Source organism: Carya illinoinensis, chromosome 2 (genome assembly GCF_018687715.1).
Source record: "Carya illinoinensis cultivar Pawnee chromosome 2, C.illinoinensisPawnee_v1, whole genome shotgun sequence".
Classification (NCBI taxonomy): domain Eukaryota; kingdom Viridiplantae; phylum Streptophyta; class Magnoliopsida; order Fagales; family Juglandaceae; genus Carya; species Carya illinoinensis.
Window position 1 is genome coordinate 34,361,793 of NC_056753.1, and position 24,092 is coordinate 34,385,884.

Consider the following 24,092-nt stretch of genomic DNA (forward strand, 5'->3'; position numbering starts at 1 on the left):
TTATTTTTTTTTTTTTTTTCACTCTTTTTGGTCTCATTTCTCGGTTAATTATTTTCACTTTATTTTTTGCAGGCTGAAATTACCTCTGCTTTCAGGCAACCTGTAGAATACCGCCCCACCGTTTTTTTCGACGCCTGAAATTCAGAGGCGGCCAGTTTCATTTTCTCAGTAAACAAACACTTATATTTTTTCTCTCCATGTTATTGTGATTTTTCTTGAACTGTTTTTGGGTGTTCAAGGGCACTATCTGAGCTCAAATGTGAAAAGGGTCTGACACAGGACAGTCTAAGTTTTGTAGTGTTGAAAGAATTATTTGGAGCGTGGGAGTTACAGTCAGAGGTCATGATCTTTGTATTCTGTAGTTTTAAGTTCGAGCTTCTATGTATATAGTTTAAAATAATTTGGGGCTATAGATTTGATTTTGTTGGCCGTTTTTTTTTTTTTTGGGGTAGGACAAGGTTTTTTTCTTCGTGCTGTTGATTCTGGCTAGAACCAGTTTTCTATTTTCAAAAAATATAATGATAGTTTTTGTTTCCTATGGGTTCTTATCTGGCTCCCAAGGAGTTATTTGTTGAAGTTCTGATCTTTGAAGATTTTTGAAAATGATAATTTTTATGTCTTTTCTGTTTTAGTTTCTGATATTTTTTTCCCTTCCTGGTTTGGGTTGCAACTTTAGGTTTCCAGGAGGAAAAAAATGAGTGCATTTTTATTTTCTTTCTGGGCTTTGTTTAACAGTCTGAGGTCTAATTTTGTTTTTGTTTTTGTTTTAATTTAATTATTTTTAAACCTCGAGGAAAGTGATAAGCTTGAGGTTATTTCCACTTACTTTTAATGAACCTCTGGCTTTTGACATCGTTCCTTTCTTCTTTTATCTCTTTAATTGTTCGATTTCTGGTTTGAGCTAGCTGCTGGTTTAGGTCTTGGAAGGCTGAACAAATTGTTGAGAGGATGTTTCGTGAGCATTTTCCAAAAAGAGGGAGAAAGGGTTTTAATTTGAAAGCACAAGTTATGTTTATCCGGGATTATCTGATTCTTGATGGATTCCTTTGTTGCAGTTGCTCGTGTGAGTGTCTGACTTGTAGAATATCAAGCTCGTTAACGCCAGTGGTGGTTTTATGAAACTGTTGGTTTATGAATGGAAGCAAGAGACGGCATGAGCACCGGAGTTACTGTGATAGGAGCAGAAGCTCCATCGGCTTATCATGTAGCACCAAGGACCGAAAACCTTAGTCAGAATCCGGCTGCCGGTTCACCAGCACTGGCTGCGGATTCACCTGTTAGCGGGGGAGTGGCCGGAACAACGGGAAAGAAGAAGCGAGGTAGACCAAGAAAGTATGGACCGGATGGGTCGGTCGCTGCGGCATTATCACCGATGCCAATTTCATCTTCGGCTCCACCTGGAGGCAACTTCCCGGCCACGAAGCGTGGGAAAGTGCGGCCTAGTGGTTTGGAGTATAAACAGCATAAAAAAATGGGAATGGAAAATTTTGGTAATGTGTCCTTTTATAGCCATATTTCTCATTCAACTTGTGGCGTGTTGTTGGATCTGAAAGTGTTGCTTTACTATAATGGAAAAATGGTTGTCACTAATATCTTATCATTCATGTGAAAAGCTGCCGGTTTTTGCTTGGTTTTTGATTAGTTTTGTGCTTTGTTTCTGATTTTGCTAGTAGAACTGCCGTTTACAGTAGGATTTGAGTCACCTCACTGAAGTTTGGAACTATTCTCTTGATAATTAGAAGAATTCCAAGTTTTCCTTTGTAACATTCCTTAAACATGAAATCATCCTTTGATTATAGTCGGCAAACCTTTATGTGGGACCTTAGAGATGCTCTTGTTGAAATCTGGAAGTATATTTCTGGAGTAAAAAGGTGGGCTTTTTTGGGTTGCTGCAAGGGTAAGGGAATATTCCTTGAGGCTAAGATTTATTATTGCGTTTTTTCTTGGGATATAACAATATGCCCTGCTTTGACTTGGAAAATTGCAGAAATATGCTCTTACCTCCTCAGATAATGAAGTTCCATTTCACTTGGAAACTGTCAACTTATGGGGTTTTAACAAAGTTTATCAAAGGGTTTGTTGTGTTTCAGCATGACTTAAAGGAATATAATACCATTGTAGATGCATTTTAAACTAGTAAAGTCAATCAGTTTTAGTATGAGAACGTATTTCCTTAGAACTATTATCTGAAAATGCATAGAAGAGGCACTACCTGTCTTTGGGAAGTTATGATCCAAGTTTGTTCCTTATTTACTACACAATCAACTTCATTAAACTTCCCCCCTTCCCTTTCCTTCCAAAAAAAAAAAAAAGGAAGAATTTTCCTATTGGTTAGTAATTCTTCTAAAAAAGGGTTGATAATTATTGTGCCTTGGGCACTGTTTTGCTTGATGAGGTCATTTTTTTCTGTATACAGTTAGATTTTGTATGGAAGTTGATTAAGACATCAGAGAATGTTGAGACCTTGCTTTATTTCGCCCCAATTCTTTTCATATGTATAATCTAACATAAATATATGATTCAATCATTTTGTTTTGTAGGAGAGTTGAATGCATGTTCTATGGGTACAAGTTTCCTGCCCCATATCATCACTGTCAATGCTGGAGAGGTATGTTTAATCAGTGAGAAAAAAAAACTTGGCTTTCATTTACTAAATGGAGTTTTGTTTGTGATTCATCGTTGTTTAAATGTATGCCAACATCTTTGGAATGTGCGAGAGTCATGTGACTTATCAAAATTGAAGAAAGTTGTTTTATTCTATGGGGGATTGTTAACTTTTTCTTAGTTTACTGTGGAACATGTGACTACACTATGTTCTTTAAGCATTTTTTATATAGAATGCTTTGTTTTTGTTCTTTTTACTATTTGGGAACAAGATCCATGGATTATTTGATGGTCCTTTTCCTCTAGGACCGGAGAATCTCAATTAAATCTACTATTGTTTCATCCTTTTTGGAACATTCGTTTCTATACATACCTAAGATTGATTGTGATCTAAAGTCCCATTCTGAGATTATGCATTGTATTAATTATAATTAAGCTTTTATAGTAACTTAAGGAAGTCAAAGTGAAGTAGCAATGACAAAAAGCCTGCAGGATTTAAAGCTGTTTAGTCTCCCAAGTAGCTTATGCCAAGTCTTTCTCTTAATACCTTATAGATTCCAAATCTGTTAATACATTTATAAAGATCCCAAATCTGTTACATAATTGATGATCAGTCTTAGAATTTTTTGGTTTTAATTCTTGAAATTCAAGTCTCTCCTTTAAAAGTTCCTCCAAAATTAGCTTTCTCTATCATGTAGATGCGATAGCTTTAATAAAAACAAATTTAACTGCAGCAGTTTCTTCCGTTTATTATTCTAATTAATGTTTCTTTTTGTTTTGTTAACTATACTGCTTTCATCATCATGTACTGGCCGAAGTGCAACACTAATTTTCAATTTTCCCTCAAAATTCGTAATTGCTGGCTATTGCTTCATATCTCCAAAAATTATTGAAGACTCTTATATTGGATTTTACCTTCACTTTTATTGGGTTTCATTTTTGTTAACAGGACATTACAATGAAGGTTATATCATTTTCTCAACAAGGACCTCGAGCTATTTGCATCTTATCTGCTAATGGAGTAATTTCAAATGTTACACTTCGACAGCCTGATTCTTCTGGGGGTACTTTAACATATGAGGTGCGGCACTTATCATTCAATTTTTAAACTTATGAAAAGAAAAACTTTGTCTGGAAATTCATACATATTATTTTCATCTCTTTTAGAGGCAATTCTAAATAGGTGAATGGCTACTCTCCTTCCTGTCAATTCTTCATGTTACACTTGTATGACTTTTTGGAACCTTAGGAAACGAATGTTCAACCTTAAGGCATAATTTTGATGCAAGTGATAATTTTTGTTCAAGCACGTTTCTTGCCTCTAATGTGCCTACCTAGGTGGGGCATCAGAGTTGTAATTCAGGTGTTGCTATTCTTTGACAATAAAATTGTTTATTTATCAAAAAAAAAAAAAAATTTGTTCAAGCACGTTAGGTGGGAGCAAGAGGGGTGCAAAAATACCTCTCTAATCTGTTATCATCCAACCAATATGCTAGCACAGATTTTCTCTCTCAACATCATGCTTACAGCCAAGCCTGGTCCAAGCTCTTTACTTTTCAATGTAAACATCCCTTAGTTTGTTATGTACATGTATTGAAACTTTATCAGAGTTGAAAACACAATCTTATGAAATAAGGCCTCACATAAAGAAACTGATTGTGCTCCCATTACCTAGTTTTATTATGCGAGGCTTGCACCCAATGGAACCGCTTAATAGGACTAGGGACATTTTACAACCACCTTTTATCCTGAATCTTCCTTGACCTTCTTGAAGAGAGAGGTGCCAACTATCATCTTGTACACCGATGTTATCATAGGTTTTATATGTTCCCTCTCTATTTATGTAGAAGAGCCCAAGGAGTTTGTATCAGGCTTGTAGAATTGATGGGAGTATTAACAAATTAAAGCAGAAAGATGTTGAAGACATATATACATCAGCACCAATTTTTGGTTGAGCTTAGTTCACAGTAAACAGCAGAAGCAGGTGCTTAGAAATTTAAAAAAAAAAAAAAAAAACTGTTGAAGCAGATTAAATCAGTTTTTCTAGTAGTTTGTAGTTGTGATTACCAGGGCAAATATATATGACTGGAAAAGTAAAATAAAGAAAGAAGAAATCTTTTTTTTTTTTTTTTATAAATATAAAGAAAGAAGAAATCTTCTTGGCTGCCTTAAAATCTAAGGGTCCGTTTGGCAACACAATTGTTCTAAAGTATTTTCTGATATTTCATTCCCAAACATCACTCAAGTACAAAACTCTTTCAATTTCAAATCTTCAACTTTCTTTCATCTAATCATTATTTAATTATTTCAACTTTTTCAAACTCCCAAATAAAACACAAAAAATGAAAAAACGATACCACTTTTTCAAATTTCAAAACAATATAATATTAAAAAATTACATTCAAACAATTTTTTAACTCTATAATATTTTTATTCAATTTTTTCTCTCTTTTTCCAATTTTCCAAAATCCAATAAAACATGTTAACTCAAATTATTTCATAGATATACTGAGATATTCAAAGTATACAAACAGACCCTAATTCTCTTCCACGTATCTAAGGTATCTTCCTGTTCTTGTTGTAGGGACGTTTTGAGATACTTTCCTTGTCTGGATCTTTTATTCCTACAGAGACTCAAGGAACAAGGAGCAGGTCAGGTGGAATGAGTGTCTCTTTGGCAAGCCCTGATGGTCGTGTTGTCGGGGGAGGAGTTGCTGGACTTCTGGTAGCTGCTAGTCCAGTGCAGGTAAGACTTTTCTGAAGTTCTCTTCATATCTTTTTTCAGGGGATAATTAATCTGTACTTCATGCCAGCCCTTTATTGAGAGCAAGTGCATTATCTGCATCTTTTATTTGATTGTCCACTTGCCTTCATTATCCATCAATCTTGGCATAACATCTAGAGAAAATGAATGATTTAGGATATTGAGGAAGATTGTAGCATTGGGCTTGCTTAAGATGATGGGAAAGAATTCAAGGGCTTTAGTTTAACATGCTTCAACCCAAACCTGAATGGCAATGACTGAAGAAGGCATGTTTGAGTGCATGCACAAGTAATCATTGTGGATACGGTCAACATGCCTGAACGAAACAGAAGCTCTAGTTTTTGATTGGATGATGACTGTAGCTCATCAGCATAAACACTAGTTACATGTGTAACTTGTAATGATTCATGGCTTGGATTACTTACCTAAAACGCTAGTTACATGCATAGCTTGAAATGATTCGTGGCTTGGAATACTTACCTAGTCTTTCTATCGGAGCACATCAGGTCGTGGTAGGTAGTTTTCTACCAAGCAGCCAGCATGAGCAGAAACCAAAGAAGCAGAAGAATGAGAACATCCATGCTATTGTTACACCAGCTACCACCATAGCGGCTATGGTACCTGATTTCAATGCTGAAAATGAGGAGGGCCTGGGAGGAAATGGACAGCAAAATTCTAGCACCCCAATACCAAACCTTGCTTCTCCGTCCTTCCGACGAGACAACTGGCCTATCATGCACACTATGCAGGAATCTAGAAACTCTGCAACTGATATCAATATATCCTTACCTGGAAATTAACGTGATTAGCTGCAATCAAGGATTATTCTGGAAGTCAATTGCTGACTATATTGTTTCCTGATCTTGATCTTTTACAATGCATCAACGAGTCTTGCTTCAAATATCTAGATTTGCCTTTGAAAGTTATTGATTGTTGTAATAGGAGGAAGTAGGGTAACCGTTTCTGAACTTCCATCTAGGTTGATACGTTTCTGATGGTAGGGTATCTGATTTGTAGGCTAATTATGAAGGTTTCTGCAGGTGCTATGAGTAAGATCTTTGGATTCAATTGCAAATGGTTTGCCTGTTTAGGACTAGATTTGTCAGACAGTTTTTCTATTTCTTGAATTCCTAAGCAATTCGTACAGAAAGTAAAATTGTCACAGTTTTCTGAATCAATGTCCAAGGCCCTAAAAAAATCGTGCATCTTTAACCTTATAAAGGTAAGGCTCAAATTCAGATATAAGACAAGATACTGATTTGGCCTCAGTTGATTGAACATCTCATGAGACCTGTAACGTGATCTCTATGCAGGCCTTAGTAGAACCTGCACGTACTTGTCTCTCATTGGAGCCTATTAAAGGCCTTGATTCTTCAAATTTTTATCCAATTTTGAAACAGATTTTCGCCCACCATTCCATTATGTATAAAAATGATGAAATATCTTCTGCTCATAGGCTATAGCTCAAATAAAACCACAAGACGTTTCTGCTGCAACTGGCCATTATATGGTTGTGCCAATTGCCGACAACTCTAGTTTCGAGTTCAGTTCCGGGAACAACTTAACAATCACTTAAACAACTGGTTTAATATTCATTAAATAATCATATCTCTCAGTTCAAATTATTCTTTTTTACTTTCTTAGCACTTGATTCTCTTTCGTGTCAGGAACTCTATCCCATATGCGTCACCAAGCGTCCTCCAGCTGAGAAAGGAAATAAATAAAAAAAAATATTTTGTTTTTCTCTTTCATATTCTTTTATTGTTCTTTTATCAGCGTCGTTTTCTGTTTGATAGAAGAGAATGCTGGGAAATTTCATCCTACTTTACAACGAAGGTTTCCTTGTGGTCTACAGAATGACAAGAAGTCGGCGATAAAGACGGCTTGCCATCGCCTATGGGAAAAAAGAAGGATTATTATTATTGGTCTCTTAATAATGTTTTTAACGACTTTATAGTACTAAACTGCTTTACACAATTAAATAATACTTCTTAATTTTCATAAGTCTTTTAGTAAGTTTCCGGGAAAATTTTCCTTTATTGTTTTGTTTAATGAAAAACCTCCCCAACTGGCTGTAGATATAAACTGAAAAAACAGTTTTCCTTTAAATTAATAAGAATCAACAGAAACCAACTTGGGTATTGATGGGCATGAAGATAGCTTCCTTGACTGTACTTTTGTGCCATTTGTTTCTTCTGATCCTCTTCATCTTCTTATCTTTATCACTCTTAGTTTCCAAACAGCACAACATTTTTCTTTCTACATACGAGTTTATCTTTGTGAAAAGGTCTACTCGGGTGGCTGTGTTCTTCATGTTTAATGTTATCATTATCACAATCTATCGCGGGAATCTTAAGCCATCAACTGAAGATACCGATAACTGGTTACTTTCTTTCCCCCATTTATTATATGAATCCGATGAAGCAACAAAAGAAGAAACGACATGGGAAGAAGAATATTACGACGAAGATAGCGATGTCGACAATGAATATAATCATGGTTATGATGGGTACGAAGAAGACAATGATGATGATGATGATGGCGACGATGATGGCTTTGACAGCGAAGATGAGCAAGTTATAAAGGATGATCTGGAGAGGAGAATTGAGGAATTCATAGCCAAGAACTATAGGCAACGCATGGAGGAGTTGATGTACGAGAGGCTGGTTTGCATGGCAGCTACAGAGTTCAATAGTATCCAGCTCTAGCCAATTACTAGCTCCCAATTGGGTTCACATATATACGAAAAGAATTCAAGTTTGGATTTGTATTTGCTGTAAATTTCTTGTTTGTTTGTTTGATTTCTCCTCCCATGTAGTGTTTTTATTTTTCTACTAGGATGGGGGTTGGTGCATGTTTGATTCAAGTCTTGATAGTTGTGTTCTTTCTAATTAGGGACTGTTATGACGATGGGGGTGTGCATGTATATAGTAAATTAATGGATCCGAATAATTGTTGTATTATGATTTAAAAGAGTATAAAACCCCAAACAGTTCACTGGTGTTTATCTTTAATTGAGTCTTAATTGAGAATTAAGACTCAATTATATATATATATATACACGGTAATTACTATCTCTAAAAGATTAATTGGCCGCATGCTTTTCTAAAAAGATTCTTGTTGCTTTACTTTCAGAACAAATGGCAGAACTGATTCTCTCGCAATTCAAGTGAAAAAAGTACTCAAAGCCTGCTGAAAAATGCTTGTACTGTTCTATTGTTTGTTTTTGTACTATTTGTTTTATTATACTGTTGGCTTAAAAGCTCATCTTTCATCTATAAAAGGAGAACCTTACTCTTATAGAACCTTACCTCAGGAAGAGGGAATCTTTTTCTACTAGTTACTTCTCCCATCTCTCTTTGATACTACCGGTGTATTTCCAAAAAATCCTTACGCCTTTGAGTTTGTTAAGAAACCTCATTCCCCACATTCATTATAATATTTTGCAAGTGTTCCACTTTGAATAAATGTTATTATTTCTCTTGTGTTATAAAATCATGAAAATAGAGAAAGAAATTCAACGATAGAGAGAGAACTCAGAGAGGTTAAGAGAGAATGAGAGGAGATTCTCTTATTAATCTTATATCAAACTTATGAATTTCTTAAAGAATTCAATGATATATATAGGCGTACAAAGGGGACTATGCTAGCTTACTATGCTAGCACTATGCACTATACATTTGACGACTAGATAAATGTGGTCATACAATTCAAGATAGTTTATAACACTTCCCCTTTGGATAACCATATTTAAAGAATATGCCTCGTTAAAACCTTACCAAGGAAAAACCCTGTAGGAAAAAACCAATGGCGAAGGAAAAAGAGTACAGTATTCATATGTATTGTCGAGTGCTTTAGGATTGCCTCATTAAAACCTTGCAAAGGAAAACCCAGTGGGATAAAACCTTAACGAAGGAAAAAGAGTACAATCAGCACAAGTCATCAAGACATTACTTCCCATAAAAAGTGCATGATAATAGGTCTTCAAACCTCCGCATTCCAATGTTCTGCATAATCTTCTTAAATGTTGCAGTTGGTAATGCTTTAGTGAATAAATCTGCCAGATTTTTACTTGACCGTACATTCTTGATATCAATTTCAATTTTCTTCTTATGAATTGCAATGATCTTCTTGTGTGTATCTGAAAGATAACTCGCATTTGTACATCCAACTAACTGTGGACTTGATCCATGTTGATAAAAATAATCACAACTAGATCTTTCTGCTGATCACTACTCTTCTGGAGTTGTACTCTTCTGGAGTTCTTGTAAATAACACAGTTAGTGGAGAATTCATCAACATTAAACTGCTAACCTCATTTTTAATAAAAACGGTGGCCAGCCTTTTAAGATCAGACAAGCACCGCAGATTTTCAACTCCTCTGTAGGTGTCAGGCGTGCTGTCAGGTGCTGCAGCTGTCAGGCGTGCTGTTAGGTGCTGCAGCTGTCAGGCGCTTCAGCTGTCAGGCGCCGCAGAGCTATGAAGCTATATTTTGTCTCTTTTCTCTTGCTTCACGAGAGATGTTGTATCATAATTTTCTCTATAAAAGAGATATTCAGCTCATCTTCATTCGCATCTCATCTTCTTCACTTTTCTGTAATCATACTGCATTTTTACTCTACAATCTCTTTCTGCATTCTTATCCTGCAATCTCTCTCTACATTTTTACTCTGCAATGGCTCAGCGATCTTCTCATGACCAATATATGAGGTACTCTGCACCTCGTTCATCAGCCGTTCCTGCTTCTACCACAGGTGCTATCATGCAATGTAATGATCTGACTCATAGGTCAGATAATGAAGCTATTTATGAGCTTGTGAGTCTCGGTACCCGATACTCATCATCCATTGTCGCATTTTCTCAGCGACTGCAATCCAGAACTTGTGGAGTTGACAATCTCCACGAGAATATTGCTATACTTCAGCGACTTCTTCTGGAATCCAACATGAAGATAGAATCAATAAAGAAAGAGAATAGGAATTTAAAATCTTTGCTTAAATCTTCTTTTCGATTGCCCACCGCTTTAGATAGGGATGCTATGCAGATTCTTGAAGAACAAGAGCATTTGAAGAATGTGGCAAAGTGCCTTAAATTTCTGTAATTCTTGCTTCAAGATAATAAAATAATATTTCACAAATATTCATATTTGTGTTTCTATCTTCTGGTAGATGTTCTGTGTGCTTCATTTTATTTCTTCTTTAATAATGCACACTTCTTATCAAACCTATAATATGAATCTGAAATACTAATTGTATTTAAAAGATGGTATTTCATGACTAATAACATCATCCATCTTCCCCTTGAAGCCGCAAGGGTTTCAGATTTATATTTCAAATATGTGCAGTTTCATAAGCTCTTCTGGAGCCTCAATGACATTTAAATCATATATATAAACTGCAATAATAGCTTGTTTGCGTTTGGATTGCTTTAAATCATATAAGGATCTCTGAAACTTGATAGAATACATATTTCCAGATGTATTCATATTAGAAGCTTCAGACATTTTTTATCGTTCAGGGATTTTCATATATATATCATGATCCAATGATCCATATAAATATGCAGTTAATCATGCATATCCAAACTCTCGGTAACTTTCAAGCTAATAAAAATCTCAATATGATTTCAACCACTTTAAAATCATATCAATATTGTTTCTTCGAGAAACTAACTTGTGATTTCTATATCACATTTTTATTTCTTTTCTATAAATACCCACTGACATTCAACAAGCATCACCTCTTTAGGTGTTTGGACTATAAGTCTCGATGCATCATATTTTACTAGTGAATCAATTCTGTAGGAATTGTTTCTTTCAAATTTGGCCAATATTTTATGTCGTATTCTTCGACGATTCTTAATTCACTTTCATCATTACTTCTGGTAATGTCAATTGCCATCTCATATGGAAATACATTGTCGACAACAATTTTATTTCTATCTATAATTTCTCCATTATTCATGAAATGTATCGAGATCTCGTTATTTTCAGGTACCTGTCCCTCTTTAAGAGAAGACATTTTCATGAAAAACCTCTTCAGGAAGCACTCTTCAAGAGTTTATATAGGAGAATTTTATACAGAGAATTTGGATGGACTTTATTGCTTGTTTTGTGGGTATGGCCTCTTCAGGAGCACCAAATTATTTGTATCTGTCTCTTTTGAGATGTTCTTTCTTTTGTATCAATACGTCTCACATGCCTTTAGACATGTCTTTAGACTGCTGAATTTCTTAATTGTCCTACAGGGACTTCAATCCTCGCTGGGATTTTAGCAGCTAGAATATGAGACATTTTTATCTTATTGCATCCAAAATTTAATTATCATCTGAACTTCTGGTTCACATATGATAATCAAGATAACGTCGAATTATTTCATCTTATTTGCTTCTGGCAAATTTTTCTTTCCACTTCTGGTGGTAAGACTTTATAGTAAAAGAATCTTCTGGTTCTTTCATGGACGTCCATATGAAAATCATTCGACTTATCGTAATTGATTTTGGATGATCAAGATAACCATGAAAATATACAAATATTTTGAATCATATCACTTTTTGATGCATCATAATATTTGATTCAATAATTGTATAATATCATCTCAAAGAGAAAGTTTATAGCTTTTCCAATACGAGCTTCTGGCTCGAAAAAATATTCATTATCACGTTCAATCTCTTAGTTTCTTTGAATGAAACGCATCATTATTTTCACTTCAGGGAATAGAATGATATAAATTCATTATCATTCACTTCAAGGAATGATGTAGATCTAGTAAGACGTGACTAATGATTTTCATCAAAAGCTCATTATTTTTGCTCAGTCACTGAAAGACCTGATATAAATTTAGAATATATTGTGAACCTTTGCATTTAATATTGCTACTTCAGGAGCATACTCGATATTGCTACTTCAGGAGCACATTCCAGACGTTCATTCAAATATATATATATATATATATATTTTCACAATTTCAATTATGCAACTTCAAGTGCATAAATCATAATGAGGTTTTAGTACAAGTATCAATCATTTAAATTATGAGATACTCAAAAACTGTTATTGATTTAGGGCGATCCTTCAGGGATGCTCCATTTCTATTCTCAGATAAATCATATCATCAATAAATAAAACTTGTATCTAAACTATGTAAATAAACATAGAGTTTATCAAGTAATAATAATGAATATAATCATAAATATTTATCTCAACAATAATATATTAAAACTTACTTAAGTTCAGAATCATCAGAACCATACACACGCAGCGTACTAAATGATTCCTCACAGCCCCTTTTCCTTGTTGATCAGTCTGTCTCCATGCTTTCTATCTTAATACAAAATTTTATTTATAAACAAATAATCAAATAAGATAAAGAAAGCATACAGTAGCAGGCTGCAGGAGTGTAGGCAGGCAGCAACCATCATAGGGCCAAAAAGTCCACCCACCAACCTATTATATTTATTTTATTTTATTATAAAGATAGTTGGTCAGTTGCATGCTTTGAATCTGATCGCAGTTCTATTTTTGTCATGTGCTCAGCAACCAAAAAAAAATGAGAGAGATGTTGGTTCACATGCTCAACTTGCATGCATGGACCTACAAAATAAAATATAAAATGTGATAGTAAGATAATTGAAATAAAATCTTATCATAAAATGTGGACTTATCTCGTCGGGTAGGATGTGCTATAGCACCAAGCACTAGCACCAAAGCCACTTCCCTGGACAAGGACAAAGTGGTTGGTGAAGTGGGGTCATCTCCAGCAACCAGCATGCAACTCTTCTCCAAACCGATTACTTGTACTATTTTAAACGGAAATGAAATCATCCGGCGCACTTTTCTGAATTGTTCTTTCTCATCATCTACCGTGAAAAACTTACGATCAAGTGAGTAACGAAACGTTTTCCTCTCAGCACTCAACTGCTTCCTTACTCTGAACTTTGCTTTCTTAAAGAAGGTTTTAAATGGAAAGCAAGGGCGTCACTTTTCCAAGAGATGCAGTTGGAGCAGCTAGAGGCAGAGAGGAAAATCGAGGAGAAAAGCTTGGTTGGAACACGGTGAGGACAGCAGAAACACGTCCCTGACTAAACTGGCAGCGTTGGCGCTGAGCTGATCAGGCGAGATCACCATGGTGAGGACGACATGGCTTCTGCGAGCTGGACGTCGAAGACCAGTAAGTCTCTATCGGTCAACCGGACCATAAATAAGCACCTAATCGAGCGGAGCTTATGTGGCGTCAGGTTTTGGAGGTGCGCTACCAACTCAGGCGAGTGAACTGCTGCCTTCTCGTGATCTTAGTCTATGCCAGAGATGGATCACCGAAGCCATTCTAAATCATGCTTCCCAGATCTCCTGTGAATACAACGTGAATATCGAAGAGAAAGTAGTCATCGGCGAGGACTACTCTCGAGCTCCTCTGTTTGTCCAAAAATGGAGTGAACCGACTGTTTGAAAACGAGGACTGTTTGAACGAGGTGGTGGGGTGTGCCATACTTCTCGGTCAAAGAATTTGGGAACTTGTCGGTGTGCCCATATGGATCGGCTACGCTTGCTCTCTTGTCTCGGCTGAGAATTCTTTTAAAGGACAACATGCGACTTATTGGAGATCTGAAGCCTCCTTGACTCGCCGGAGAGTCAGACATCGAGTCGTCTCTGAAACTCTCGTTCCTGCTCCCCTTCGGGGTGACAATCCAAGCACAAACCGGAGCTGGATTCTACTTCTACCCCCTCCGATTTTATTAACTTTCTCATCACATGGAAAAAAAACAGCAGCGATGTAAAACCCCCTGAAGAAATCAGATCTCTCCGTTCGGTAAGTTGTCGAAGAGATCGGACCTACTGGAGAGTGTCGTCGCCGGAGTTCGTGGCCTTTTTCTGATCATGGTTGGTGACTTGGGGGTTGAGGCTTTTCACGATTTTGATTTAGAGATATCGTGCTGATAACGTGTTATAAAATCATGAAAATAGAGAAAGAAATTCAACGATAGAGAGAGAACTCAGAGAGGTTAAGAGAGAATGAGAGGAGATTCTCTTATTAATCTTATATCAAACTTATGAATTTCTTAAAGAATTCAATGATATATATAGGCGTACAAAGGGGACTATGCTAGCTTACTATGCTAGCACTATGCACTATGCATTTGACGACTAGATAAATGTGGTCATACAATTCAAGATAGTTTATAACATCTTGTACTTTCTTTTATTTTTTATTTATCACTATTTTTATTTATTTCTAGTCATCTAGTCCTTACTCTAATTCTCTCTGGTTCTGCAATTGCTTTTGTAATAAATAAATCAAATCATTTTTTGTTAATCATTGGATTAGATTTTTACTTTTCTTGGATTTAGAAGATTTGCTGGATTTATCAAATTTAACAGAAGTAGAATATATATATATAGTAATGCTAGATACAGTTCTAGATTGTACAAATCTTATACACTCTCTTTAAAAAAAGTGATATCTATTGTAAAAAGTTAATTTTTTTAAGTAGTTCATAGGTTTTCCCTACTTTATTAAGTGGAGTGCATAGATTTACATAATCTAAGATTGTATGAATTATTTTCCTTTTATTATATGAATAAAATGATCAGTGTTTGTCGATTATGAAGATTTACGAGATTCTACACATTATAAAATCGACCAAATAAAACAAAAATCTTGATCAAGGCTTATCAATTGGAACTTAATATCTTGATGAAGTACAAACAAAATTCTCTCAAATTCTTATTTAAACTTGATGGTCTTAAAAGAGAGAGAGAGCCATATTAAGTGGGGCATATAATATTACATTGCTTATTTAAGTTTACTTCCTTTCCCTTTTTGTGGGGAGGATTTTATTATAAGTTTACACAATGTTAAGTGGGGTGAAAGAAAGCACTGTGCACTTAGAATGCCCCTGTCCTGTAAGAATAATTATTTACTTCAAAGTCTACTGTCCCAGCAGACTTTAAGGTTTATTTGATGAATACATTTATATAGTCTTGACAGCACAAACAAAAATGCAATTGGTTAGAGACAGCGAAACCACAATCGTTCTATATTAAATTGATGTTACTCCTAATTCCTTCACAATCAAGCCAATGTACAAGGTCAATGACAAATGACTAGCTACCTGCCCTGCTAACTCACCCATATGAGTTCTGTATTTTTTATAAACAAAATGATAAATCTTGGTGACTTTTCTACTACAATGACGTACACACGTCAACGTAACCTAAATCTTAGGGAGCTGCGTCTATCTTTTGATCTACACATGTTTTGCCACATTTGACTTTTGAGTAATTTGGGTACATTTTTTTTTTTTTTTTAAAGAGTAATGTTACGTGCACATGATTTTACATGGAAATGTCGAAATTCTTTTTTTTGTTTATGTACGTATAATTCATCTTCTCCTTTCGAGAAAATGTACATATTACACGCTCCTATATGGAGATAATTAACGCAGTATATAACAAGTTTAATTTATTTATGTGATTTTAATAATAAAAAAATCATAACTCATATAGAAATATATATTGTATTAAATTTTAAAATAATATTATATACAATTGTGACGTATATAAGTACTGTACAGTTATTTAAAAAAAATAAAATTTATTATTAAAAAAATTAATTTTTTTATATAAATTTTATATTTATTTATTTTTTAAAATAATTATACAACACTTAAAAATTCATAATTATAGTTATCATTTAAATTTTGAAAAAAGATAAAAGGTGGTTGTTTGTATTTGGTTCTGCCAATTGGAGTAACACAAATAAGAAACTTGTTGAGCAATATTGCTCATCGATATCCAGAAGAGCAAGTTGGTTGAAGCCTCTACAGAGATGACGTGGAATGACACCATGCCTGACTTTTCTTTTAAAAAAGGAGTGTGAACGCAATGCTGGTTGATGAACGATGGTCGTAATTTTCGTCTCAGTCTTGTTTATTTGTCTGTTTGTACTGCAAAATACCGATATACCCTACAGTATATACTTTAGTTTCCCATCTCCGCTTGGACTAGTCATACATCTTCTTTTTCGCGACCAACCTTATCCATAATCAATGTCCATGAACATGCCCTTTTTCAGTGATTTGCTATACAAAAATTTTTCGTTCCTTCCTCCCTTTGTCCCCAATTAAACCTTTTCTAGAAAGAATCAAGTCTTAAAAAGATGAACTACTTTTCAGAGCGAGTTTTTTGTTTGAGAAAAGTCATAAAATAATTAAATAAAAATAATTTTATAAATTAATATAATTTAACTTGATTTGTTAAATTATAAAATTATTTTTATTATAAAATAGATCTGACAAATTATATAAAGTTACGTCAATTTATAAATTTTTTTTTATGAAATTCATTTACTGTAGCACTGATCTTTTTATTCTGTTTTTTGAAGTTCACATTTGAGCACCAATTACCCAGATGGTTTCGGTTGGGGCCTAACCAAAACATGCCACTTGTCGCAATTAGGTATGAAGCTTGTGGAATGCCTTGCCCTTTTGTATTTGTCGTCGACCCTATTCAGGAGATAAATATTTTATATGTATGTATATTTCTGCCACCAGAATATGCTCGTTAGAACTACGTCTTTTAAGTCTAGGATTTTCCGGTTCCCCAAAAGCCTCCAGATAACAGATCTCGTTTGTTTTTGTAGATGAGATCAGATGATATGCATTAAAATAAAAGTTTAAAATTAAATAAAATAATGTTAGAACATATTTTTTTAATATTATTTTTATTTTAAGATTTAAAAAAGTTGAATTATTTATTATATTTTATATAGAAATTTGAAAAAATTATAATAATTAAATGAGTTGATATGAGATAAAAAGTTTTATGAAACTGAACGAGCAAATTTAATTCTTTGGCATGGAAGCATGAAGTTATGCAAAAGCTAAATTTATACCATGATATGCAAAGCTAAACTCGAACCATATGCCACTCAGAACCGGTAGCAATATTCATAAAATACATTCAACCCTGCGAAAATATAACAGACGGGAAACTGGAAAAGCACGATGCGGCAGTGCCATATGCAACTTACCTCTATAGCTTTTGTTTCTTCACACCGATTAGTGTTGTTTCTAAATTATAAGTAAAAGGCCAAGCCATTAAATGGAAAACTGAAGAAAGGAAGAATGCTTGCAAGTAAAAAATGGTGCATCAATGACGCTGCCAACAAAATATTACAACCACCAATGAGGTGTCTAAATCCTGGTCAAATCTATTTTAATCCCGAGAATGATCCCCAAAACTCTGTCTCAGGCCCTCCATCAAGATGCCTGGCAGTTGCCGGTGATCGATTATTGATACCTATCATTTGTCACATAATTATATCTCACATTATAATCATAGAGTAAAATTCTAGAGAACAGTTCATCCATACTTCAAAACAAAAGTATCAGCCACAAAATAAATGATGTGATATGAAGAGGAAATACTTTTCCATTTCCCTTTCCTAATGACTACAAGAGTTGACTCTCTTACTTATATCTGTATGTCATATAGGCAGGCACTTTGTGAAACAACAATCAAGAAATGCTATAAACTTACATCAGCCAGACTGTGAGGAGCAGCACTCCTTGATTATTCATCTTCCACTGAAATACTTGAAAGCAACCTAAGAGAGATTTTTCATGAAAGGGAACACATAATTTCACCCAAATTGCTCTAAACGAGACAATAGCAAACAAGGGCACCAGAACCTAGATTAGCAAAATACCAGAATAGAGAAAGGAAGACTAGGAGAATAACATAGCCGATCTTTAAAAACCGCTGTTTTTTCTCCCATCTCAGTTGGTTATAGATCTCAGTTACGTCAACCAAGTGCCGCCGCTCCATGTACCTGATCAACATGTTATAAATCATCTCAGATGCAATGTTTAATCTGGAGCCTGACATGAACAAAGACTTATCTCATGTCAAATCTGAAATTGCCCACATCAAAGCAAATTAAATGGGTCTTGGGAGTCAGAAAGACTACTGAATGGTATTCTTCGCATGAATGAATGCTTGAATCATGAGTTTACCTTTTTTTGGGGGGGATGAGTGCATTAATCTGAAAGTTTTCTGCTATATACAGTCACTTTTGCATACTCCTTATGCACTCCACTGATGTGATTGGTCAAAACAATTATATTAAAAAAAAGTGACGCAACCAATCATAGTGTGCAAGGAGTATGCAAAAGTGACTGTATGTAGCAGAACTCATAGACCGAACTAGTGCAAGATTCAAAATTTTAATTTCAATACCCAGATTAGAATGATGTATAGCAGAAGGGTAAATGCTGTTAATTGCTAACGTTATTTTCTGATGACACGATGGTTTATTAAAGAATTTATACCTTTATGAAGAAAGCTTTCAAATTCAAAGTCAGAAGTGCAATTTGTTTCAAATTCCATTTCACAAAACAAAAGGATTTCCAAGTCCTTTCACATTCTAGTCAACAAGAATAATGGCACAGGAGAGGTACTTTTTAACATGAAATTATCAGAGAGGATAGTGTCCAGGGCAAGCACTTAAAAGGTGGGACATCTTCATTGCTAATTAAACCCAAGGCCAGGTACTTGTAGATAATTCTGTTTTACAAGTAAGATAACATATAACAAATGAAAATGCACAACCGTAGATAATTGACTGTTGCAATGAAGGATGATACTCATCTTATATCACAAAAGAAAACGTATAGAACAAGTTATCAAATGCGTGTAGCTGATAACTCGTAAGGATAAATGACTGTGACTTGAACCCTTATCCTTGTCTAAGTTGTTTCTTTTTATTTTCTTACAGATGATAAAGTTTCACTTATCGGCCTCAAAGTAAAGAGTAAAACATGTACTGCTCAAAAAAGGTTCAAAATCCTTAGTTAAGTTCGCTCCATGCAAAGTAGAAGGATTTTCAATTCAGCTGAACGCAATAACCAGTCTCCCATAATGCATATGTAATTATAAGATAAAATCTCCAATCTAAATACCAAATATGCGTGCTACTTCCAGTTGCAATTATTTAACACCAGGATGCATTGCCCGTATTCTCCCCTTTATCAACGTATAACTTACATCAAAATGTTAACTGACATAAAGGTAAGTTTTAAAGCGCATAATCCAGTCATGTTGGGTGCCTTTCCCGACAGGAGAAATTTAACTTGACTCACGATGTTGTTGTAGGAGTGGGTGAGAAGAAGACCTACAATCTCACGTTGTAACATAGGTATGGGAGAGAGAACACAAACGTAAGCCAATTTCCAGTAAGAAGAAAGAAGAAGCACAAGGCCCCCTGAGCTATAAACTCAGGCAAAACAACCCTGTTTATCCGAGATGCTGAATCATATGGATTGATATAGTCATACTCAAGGTCCACCAAGCACATAAGCTGCAATAAACATCTTCAAAACTCAGTTTCTTGAAGTTTTCAAACACTAGTAAAGAAAGAAAAACATAATTTTCAGCCTAGTATTTGACTTAAAATGCTCAGCGCTCGTGCTATTTTTTAATTTAACAATTAATATTCCACTCCAAAATTTACTTTCACTTCAGCTCAATATCACAAATCCCCTAATACAATAATATATGGTATAATGATATCCTTATACGCGTATCCAAAATTATCCAGCTGTAGTAATGATCCCTATGGTACATTATGGTTCTACTGCATAAAAATTGCAATTCCTAAAAGCATTTACTTTTCTTTTTTTTTTTCCACAACAATCTAACGAAATACCCCAAATTGCGAATCCAGCATTGTCAACGATGAGCATAGGGACATAATTGTGTTGGTATAACAAACAAAATAAATTTGAAGAGAAACTAAAAATCGAAAAGGAAAAGGTAAGTTGGTGGAGGAAGCAAAACTACCTGGAAAGCGAGGGTGCATAGCAGACCTAGAAGGAAGAAGAACGAAAATAGCCATAACCACAGAGTCACCATGGCCCTTGTCTTCTTCTCTGGCTCCCAGTGTTTTCACTGCTTCTTTCTTCTTCTTTTTTCCTGAGCTTCGCGGCTCCTGTATATGCTGGCGTTGTGATTTCACCACTACACCATTTCTGTTTCTGATAGTCGGTTCGACCTTTTCAATCCAGTTGTATGCTCTCTGAATTCGTTACAGTCAAGAACACTGCCTCCCTCCCCCTTTCTCTGTCTCTCCTCGTTCCCTTTTTTGTAAAGTTCATTACAGTGAATACCTCTCTCTCTCTCTCTCTCTGTTCTTTTTTGTTTTTCAAAGCTTATTTTTCTTTTAAAGGATAAAGAAAAAAAAAAAAACAAAAGTTAAGGCCTTTAAAGGATATGATCGGGCCATAATAAAGTTACTCGTACTTGTATCACTAATTGGGCCAATTAAACGATTCCTATGCCAACTTCACAACGGCCCACTTAGATGCCACGGCGTCGTTTAAGTGATGGACTACCAGACTGACTGGTTTGTTTTCTTGAAGGAGACGAAAGAGAGATGCTTTGAGATGTAAAACCGGTCTGGGCATGATTGTTCTCTCTCTCTCTCTCTCTCTCTCTCTCTGGCCCTAGCTCTCTAGTTCTCTCGTCCTGTCTCAGCTCTCTAATTATCAACGAGCCATGACGAAGCAGCACTCCAACTGGTCTCCATACGACAACAATGGCGGGTAACTCTCTCTCTCTCTCTCTCTCTACCCACACGTACGACGCTGTTGATTTTTGTTTGGTACGCTATTGATCTTTTATACGTGCAACAGATCCTGCGTTGCAATCGCCGGAGCCGATTACTGTGTCGTCGCTGCAGACACTCGCATGTCCAGTGGTTACAATATTCTCACCCGCGATTACTCCAAAATCTGCAAATTGTATGTTCCTTTATACCTACAGTTTCTTGTTTCTTGTTTTGCACTTTTTAGTTTTTTTGAGCGACGGTCTTGTTCTTTTTCTTTTCTTTTTTTCATTTTCTTTTGTGATATATTAAAAATATTGGGATTGGTGGTTAAAGTTGATTTTCAGCTATGACATTTGGAGCTCATATTGGTTTCCACTTGTGTGATTGTATCGCTTCACTGTCATTTAAGTAAGAAAATATCGGATTTGAGTTGGCACAATATTTTCGAAAAAATAGTGTGTTAGAGTTTCATCCTCTGTAATTATCGAGTTTACTCAATATGGTACTTGGGTTGCGCCTTTTGCGCTTTTTAATAAAGATTTCTCACCTGTCAAAACATGGATTCATTCAATAATTGGAAAAGAAATTGGAAGTGTGGGATTCTTGTGATTTTTTAAGGATGCAAATGTTTAGGAATTTTAATGAAGTTGGGTTGGGTGAGAAGTGAAGGATAAAAGGGAAAAGCTTTGCACAATTCGTGGACTAGGGAATTTTACTAGTCTTCACTTTTGGAAATATTGCTTATGAATAAAATTCTTGATTACCTATAAAAAAAAAAAAAAGACTTTTGAAAACATGGTGTAGGTTTTGTGAAATATCGAGCAGTGTTTCCGTGGGCAACAGGTGACTGAAGTCAATTTTTCTTCGGTTTGTTTCTCAACTGTGAATTAGCACTTTTTATTCATTTTTCTCGTTTTTGGTGGGCCTGATAGGAAGGTGCTAATGTTGTGGAGGTGGAGAGAGGCTTTAGATCAATTGTCTCAGTTCCTGTACAATGAGTTCATGTCTTAAAAAGTTTTCTTTCCCTTGATCTTGCAGAGCGGACAAATCTGTAATGGCATCTTCTGGTTTTCAAGCCGATGTGAAAGCTTTACAAAAGCTCTTGGCAGCCAGGCATTTGGTAAGGTTCAAAAGTGTTTAACTATATACTGAATGTGCTGTAATATATCTTCTCTAAGAAGTGAAAGGTGGAAGCATACCATATTGAGTAGGTTTATATCCATATATTTGAACCAGACTCAAAGCATGGCCAAATTTGTTTGACTTTCTAAATATCCAATAACTTGCATTTGTTTGTAGTTTTGGCTCCTTTTGTGTTTTGGTTTGTGTCGGATGTCTTCTTTTTGCTTCTTTGTAAATTTTAAAGGATACTTGCAATAGGATTGCTATGTGGAAAGACGTGGGGGGAAAGGTTTCTCTGTATTTCTTTTTTTGATTGGTAAACAAATTTTTATTGATCAAAAGAAGGCAAAAGCCCAAGTATACGGGATACATACAAGAGCAGCGCCTAGGCTTGCTAATTTAGAGATACAAGGAAAGAAAGGTTTCTCTGTATTTCAGATAAGAGTCAATTTCTGCAGATTTCTCCCATGGGTAGTGGTGAGAACTATTTTTTTTTTGATAGGTAAGGGGTAGTGGTGAGAACTGAAGAATAATATAGTTTATTTTAGACCTATAGTTTATATGAAATGAGAAACTTTTTATAGCAGATGTCTCGTAATAAAGTCTTAGTGAGACTGCTTTCCACTAACAGGAACTACTGGCTTTTGGTGATGGTGGTCACTCATGGATAATCGGATGGGGGCGCTCACCATCTACAAATTAATCATAAAGTTTAAGCTAAGATTTTGATTACTATCGCTAGTCTTGTTGCTGAGAACGAAGTATTGTTAGGGGAGGGTTGGTAATAACAACGATCATATATTGAAGCTCTGGATTAATTTCTGAAGAGCTTGTATATGCCATACACCCATTGAAAGATAAGCATTCAGCTTCATGAAGCATGAGCACTTTTTTGTAGTCTTGACTAAAAGTGAATCATTGATTTAATGTTGCAGTCTGTATATACATCCAGTGTACTTCGCCCATTGACATTAATAAATTTGTACTTATAAAAAAAATGTTGTAGGTCTGTATGCTTAGACGTTTGTGATTCTGGTTTCTGATGCCTAATCACTTTGATATCCTTTCTTGAATGTAGATCTATCAGCACCAACACAACAAGCAGATGAGCTGCCCTGCAATGGCTCAATTGCTCTCTAATACCCTCTACTATAAACGTTTCTTTCCTTACTATTCCTTCAATGTTCTAGGTGGCCTTGACAGCGAAGGTAAAAAACTACTAGCTTGAATGTCATTTTCATGCCCTCTGTTTGTATTAACGAACCTTTTTAAAATTACAGGAAAGGGTTGTGTCTTCACATACGATGCTGTTGGATCCTATGAGAAAGTTGGATATAGTTCCCAAGGTTCTGGTTCCACGCTCATCATGCCCTTTCTAGATAACCAGCTGAAGTCTCCCAGCCCTCTCTTATTGCCTGCTCAGGTTTGTTGTCGGCTTAAATTATGGGTTTACATCAGCATCTATATCATATATAGGCCTGATTTTTAAAACTATGATCTTCAGGATGCTGTTACGCCACTTTCTGAATCAGAAGCAGTGGATTTGGTCAAAACTGTATTTGCATCTGCTACTGAAAGAGATATCTACACTGTAAGTTTATGTTTCTCAACAATTCCACCCTTCTTTGTGAGGATCGTCTATTTCTCTCTTCTAACAAGCCATGGATGTTTTACAGGGAGACAATCTTGAAATTGTCATCCTAAATTCTGAAGGAATTCGTCGTGAATACATGGAGCTTAGGAAAGACTGATTTCTGCCAAGTGTTCAGCTGCTTTTTCCAACATAGAATGTTGAGATTATATGAAATGCTCTGTATGGTTCATTACTCATCATGTTTTAGCTTTTCAACGAGTCCAATTTGAACATCGCATTTCCGGGGTGGAAATTGTTGTGGCTTTGATGCCCCCCGTTAGGGACTTGACAAGTTTCATGTATTAGACTTATTTCGATAATTATATGCAGTTTACTTTTAAGCCCATTTCTTAAGCGTAAACGC

General features: G+C 35.4%; 3 protein-coding genes across 5 annotated transcripts; 2 read left to right on the forward strand and 1 right to left on the reverse strand.

Moving 5' to 3' along the window:
• On the forward strand, positions 1-6,443 carry LOC122301233 (AT-hook motif nuclear-localized protein 1-like). Of its 3 annotated transcripts, none has more exons than XM_043112439.1 (6): positions 1-339; positions 1,056-1,490; positions 2,541-2,608; positions 3,554-3,685; positions 5,189-5,350; positions 5,875-6,443. In XM_043112439.1, exons 2-6 carry the CDS (start codon positions 1,136-1,138, stop codon positions 6,166-6,168), a joined length of 1,011 nt encoding a protein of 336 aa, XP_042968373.1. In that variant the 5' UTR covers positions 1-339; positions 1,056-1,135; the 3' UTR covers positions 6,169-6,443. The 3 variants fall into 3 exon arrangements, with proteins under 3 accessions (XP_042968373.1, XP_042968374.1, XP_042968375.1); XM_043112440.1 differs by having other exon boundaries at positions 1-168; XM_043112441.1 differs by lacking the exon at positions 1-339 and adding an exon at positions 414-741.
• Positions 6,444-17,236: 10,793 nt separating this feature from the next.
• LOC122301234 (protein cornichon homolog 4-like) lies at positions 17,237-20,574 on the reverse strand. Its single transcript, XM_043112442.1, has 5 exons — positions 20,208-20,574; positions 19,544-19,725; positions 18,076-18,198; positions 17,907-17,973; positions 17,237-17,666 (listed from the first exon to the last, which is right to left on the reverse strand). Exons 1-4 carry the CDS (start codon positions 20,277-20,279, stop codon positions 17,940-17,942), a joined length of 411 nt encoding a protein of 136 aa, XP_042968376.1. The 5' UTR covers positions 20,280-20,574; the 3' UTR covers positions 17,237-17,666; positions 17,907-17,939.
• Positions 20,575-20,777: 203 nt separating this feature from the next.
• LOC122301236 (proteasome subunit beta type-1-like) lies at positions 20,778-24,074 on the forward strand. The gene is made up of 7 exons (XM_043112444.1): positions 20,778-20,968; positions 21,059-21,166; positions 22,012-22,093; positions 23,174-23,303; positions 23,376-23,518; positions 23,600-23,686; positions 23,772-24,074. Exons 1-7 carry the CDS (start codon positions 20,922-20,924, stop codon positions 23,844-23,846), a joined length of 672 nt encoding a protein of 223 aa, XP_042968378.1. The 5' UTR covers positions 20,778-20,921; the 3' UTR covers positions 23,847-24,074.
• Positions 24,075-24,092: the final 18 nt, after the last annotated feature.